Source organism: Arvicola amphibius, chromosome X, assembly GCF_903992535.2.
Source record: "Arvicola amphibius chromosome X, mArvAmp1.2, whole genome shotgun sequence".
Lineage (NCBI taxonomy): Eukaryota > Metazoa > Chordata > Mammalia > Rodentia > Cricetidae > Arvicola > Arvicola amphibius.
In genome coordinates this window covers 62,192,876-62,197,617 of record NC_052065.1, presented here as the reverse complement: position 1 = coordinate 62,197,617, position 4,742 = coordinate 62,192,876, and the positions used below count along the sequence as shown (strand labels likewise).

General features: G+C 48.5%; 1 protein-coding gene across 1 annotated transcript; it reads left to right on the top strand.

Annotated features, from left to right (window-relative positions):
• The first annotated feature begins 1,879 nt into the window (after positions 1 to 1,879).
• Positions 1,880 to 2,173, top strand: LOC119805479 (60S ribosomal protein L37-like). The gene has a single exon (XM_038317445.1). It carries the CDS (start codon positions 1,880 to 1,882, stop codon positions 2,171 to 2,173), a length of 294 nt encoding a protein of 97 aa, XP_038173373.1.
• Positions 2,174 to 4,742: the final 2,569 nt, after the last annotated feature.

The window sequence follows — 4,742 nt, the reverse complement described above, 5'->3', positions numbered from 1 at the left end:
GAGCTTGGGTAATGTACTTAGTAAGGTCCTGTAATTGGATAACAATAAGGGAATGGTGTTTAGCAACGAAGGGGTTTTGGGTGTCCCAGACTTGGGGGTCTACCTGGGAGGCTGGTAGAGGAAAAGAGGCATTAGGGGCAGAAGGTTGTGGAGCTAGGAGAAGGAGTGGAGCTGCTGGCGAGTCTGGGGTCAGGTAAATGGGAGGAGCGAAAGAAATGGAGGCTCCTACCTTTGTTAAAAAATCCCTTCCCATGAGAGGTACTGGACAGGTTGGCATAACTGAAATGAATGAGTGAGATAAATGTCTCTAAACACACAGTTAAGTGGTGGAGTCTGTTGAGCTAGATAAGGCTGTCCCCCCTACCCCGACAATAGGGAAACTAGAAGGAGAGGTAGGCCCCCAGAATTCCCTCAGTACCGAGTATGTAGCTCCAGTGTCCAAGAGAAAGGAGATGAGCCGTTCTGATACCGTGATGATTACCCATGGCTCCCTGTTACAGATGACGGTCATGGTCAGGTCAAAGGAGCCCAGGAAGCCTCACTCATCCATGGCCAGACCTAGAAGGTCAACTTGGAAATTTTCTGGGTCCGATGTCTCCATGCCACTATGTGCGCGAGGACAATCTACTGACCAATGACCTTCCCTGTGACACCTTGGACAAGGTCTCCTAGGACTAAGATGAGGATTAAGGCATGCTTGGGCCCAGTGACCGGTTTTACCACATTTGAAACACGGACCTGGCAGTTCTCACACCCTGGGGGGCGGGGGAGCAGCACGGACAGCGTGGATCAGGCGGTCTGTCACCTCAGCCGGTCGGGAGGCTGTGGCTACCACGTGACAGTGATTGCGGGCTTTGTCATTTCTCACATGGTACACCTTAAAAGCCACCTCTAGGATTTTGGCCTGCGGGGACAAGGGGTCTTTCTCCAAACATCTAAGCTTAGCCCTAATGTCAGAGTAGCACTGATTTAAAAAATGTGTCATGAGTAACTGTCTGCCTTCTGTAGTTTCTGTGTCTAAGTTAGTATACTGTAACAGAGCCTTTGTGAGGTGTTTCAAAAACGCGGAAGGATTTTCCTTCATATCCTGAATAATCTCTGAGAGTTTAATATAATTTACTGGCTTGAGGGCAGCCTTACAGAGACCTGCCAGGAGGCAAGTAAAAAACCAGTCCCTAGCTAAGATTCCACCTGGAGTATTATAATCCTAGTGCGGCTCTTGCTCTAGGACCGTCTCTGCCCCAGGAGGATGGGAGGCAAGGGTTTGGTGAATCTCATCTGTATGTTGCCTGGCCTGCTCCCAAATTCACCTGCGCTCTTCAGGAAGTAGGTTATTAGATAGGATCATATAGGGCGTGCAAATCGGCACGAACAACCAGGACTCGTGGATGAGTGTCCTTTGACCACGAGTGGGGTGTTATGGCCTAGATGGATCTAGTCGGGTGACTCAGAAACCAGAGAGGCCTAGGGCTGCTCCGAGCGGCATTTATGACAAGGGAAGAAAAAAAGAAAAGAGAAGAAAAAAAGAAAAGATGAAGACCTGAAGGACCCTGGGCCTTCAGTCGTGGGTGGGTTGGCCGGGCCGTCTAAGGGAAGCGAGCCGAAGTTGAATGCCAGCCAGCAAAGGGAAGAACCAAGGCCTTGAAGACTGTGGTTGGGGGCAGTCCCCCTGTCTCTAGGAACACCAGAGGGTTGCTGGGAGCTCAGTGGTCAATTCCTCAGGTTCAAAGAAACAGTTAAGCTGGCTGGAATGGGAACACTCACCATTAGAAGCTGGTGTTGTTTGGAGGGGCCGCGCTCAGGCAGATGGAACACATGGGTTGTTTTCAAGAAAATCCCTGGCTCTTCCAGTCTCTTTGGCCTCGGCGGCAGAAGCAAGATGACGAAAGGAACGTCATCCTTCGGAAAGCGTCGCCACAAGACGCACACGTTGTGCCGCCGCTGTGGCTCTAAGGCCTACCACCTTCAGAAGTCTACCTGTGGCAAATGTGGCTACCCTGTCAAGCGCAAGAGAAAGTATAACTGGAGTGCCAAGGCTAAGAGACGCAACACTACCGGGACTGGGCGGATGAGGCACCTCAAAATTGTCTACCGGAGATTCAGACATGGATTCCATGAAGGGACAACCCCTAAACCCAAGAGGGCAGCTGTTGCAGCATCCAGTTCATCTTGAGGATTTCAGTCTGTCATAAAATAAATGTTCTGGTTTCCAAAAAAAAAAAAAAAAAAACAAAGAAAATCCCTGGTTGTGATTCTGGTCCCAGGAGTCCGCCAGGATAGGGGCCTGGGGCGGGCGAATCTCTCGAGTCTCAGCACCAGATAAAAATGTCCAGCGGAAATGAGAAGAGGACACGAGATGCAAACGAACTCACGTAGGAGTTTATTAAAAGGGTTTGTGCTCATGGGCCCCAGGGAAATGGTGTGGAAAGAAGGGGGGAGTAAAAATGGCGTGTCCAGCTTTTAAAAGCTTCCTTGCATATGTACACAAGGGGAAAGACATGCCTACGTCAGATGCTGATGACAGGCAATGCTTTGCCTTGCGCCTGCATACAGGGGCTTTTGTGTCAGTCGCTGATAATGCAGGTGGTGGGCAACCCATGCATGCGCACACAGGGGGTACATGCACCAGCTTTAGAACCCAGAAGTGCAGCCTTATGGGTGGCTAAAACAATTACAGTTATGATGAGATCTGGTAAGGGAGAGGATGGGCAGGATTGGGAGGGGTTAGTCCAGTGTGTAGAGGGGGTCCAAGAAGTAGGTTGAGGTATAGGAGGGTAGAGAAAAGCAGTAGGAGGGAGGGGAGGGGAGGAATGTGGGTATGGAGAAAATTAACCTTAAACTTCCTGTTTGGCTGGGGAGGGGGTAGGTAGAGGTGAGTAAGGGGAAGAATGTGGAGAATGTTTTTCCACAGGAGGGGGTTGGATAGCAAGGCTTTGAGGGAGTGGGGGAGGGGTCAGGGACTCTGGATGCACAGTCATGGCAGAACTATCAGGATCCCAATTCCCAGATGACTGGGAATTTGGAGGCACTGTGACCCTGGCAACAAAAACCAGTGCTGCAAGACACTGGCTACTGAGGGAGGGGCGAGGGTGCAGTGCCCAGAAACTGTGGGCATATGAGAGTTCTGTCCTTTTATCCCTGCAGTGGCAAAAATCTTCTAAGTCCTGGAAGATGGAAAACTCAAGAGTTCCCTCTGGTGGCCATCGCATCTCATTGTCAAGGTTGTATTGAGGACAAATCTTAGTGCATGGAGAAATTAGCCTTTCAGGACAGATTGTATCAGACAGTCCCAATTTATAAAGATTTTGTAGGAGGCAGCCCAGGGGCAATAACAAATCTGGCTTCGAATTGCAGGAACCCATTTGTAGCCTATGCCCAATTGTGGGGCTCAAGTCTATCACAGTGCATCCATTGGGACAACTCTTGAGTCAAAAATGGGGTTGTGAAAATTGAGTGGTAAGCATCTCTGGCCATACAATTTCACCTCAGCTAAGCCTGGCTCAGCCACTTGGATTGGACTTTCATGGTGTGATCATGATTTCAATAAAAAGCCCCAAAATCGACAAAAGTAAACACGAATGGGTCCCCCAAACCCTAGTAGCATAAGCAAAAAAGGGGGGAACTCACCAAGATGAAAGCCGATCTAGCCTGGAAGCCAATTTGAGCCTGGCAGAAGACATGTGCAATAAGGGCACTTTCCAACATGTGGGACCCACTCCCCGCGGGACCTCCAAAATGTTAGGAATATTCCTAAAAATGAGCCTCTCTGCTGACGCAAATAATCCCAATCAGACCAAATTAAAAGATATCCAGGTTTAATTGGATGCCTGTGCTCTCGGGTGGCCCCAAAGGGGGGGGGCAGAAAGCCGACAAGACCTCCAGAGAGGAAGAACGAAGACCATGTGTTTATTTTCTGGGGAGCAGTTTAAATATACTGTGGGAGTGGTCTTGATCTTTCCTGGGGAGAGGTCAAGGTTTGGTGGGCTTAGGCCCTCCAAAGATGGAGGCTGGAAGCTGGGATTACAGAGACAAAAATGATTGTGTATATATCAATACCCTCATAAATATTTTATATAGAGAGACAGATTGATCTCTAGATAGATGGATGGATGGATAGATAGATGGATAGATAGATAGATAGATAGATCAATTTGAGGGTGGAGAGTACATGGGTGGAATTGAAGGACAGGGACATGGAAGGAGCTGAAGGGAGAAAAAGGGGGAGTAATGCTATTACATTAAAACAATGTAGGCCAGTGCTGTTATCCTTGGTTGCTTATTAGAAGTTGAAGATAAGCCCCTATTTTTGAAGACCACACACACCACACAGGGCATGGGTCTTAGACAGAGCAGGACCTCTCCTGAAAGCCTCTTTCCTGTGGCCTAGCTTCTATAGTACAAGCTGCCATGTAAGGGAAGCAATTAATAGTCCTACCCAGATACACCTATGAAGAACAACAATGATCAGCATGGTAAGATATTTCTAAAGGTGTAACAGTGACTCTTATGTGTAAGGTCCCATTCAAGAGGAGAAAAATGCCTTGCTGTGGGACAATGGTCTTTTATCTTGTCACTTGTATTATTTTTAATAAAATGCTGATTGGTCAGTAGCCAGGCAGGAAGTATAGGCAGGGTGACCAGGCAGGAAGTAGAGGTGGAGCAATGAGAACAGGAGAATTCTGGGAAGAGGATTCTGCAGTCTGCAGTCATGACCTAGATGCAGAGGAAGCAAGATGTGACTG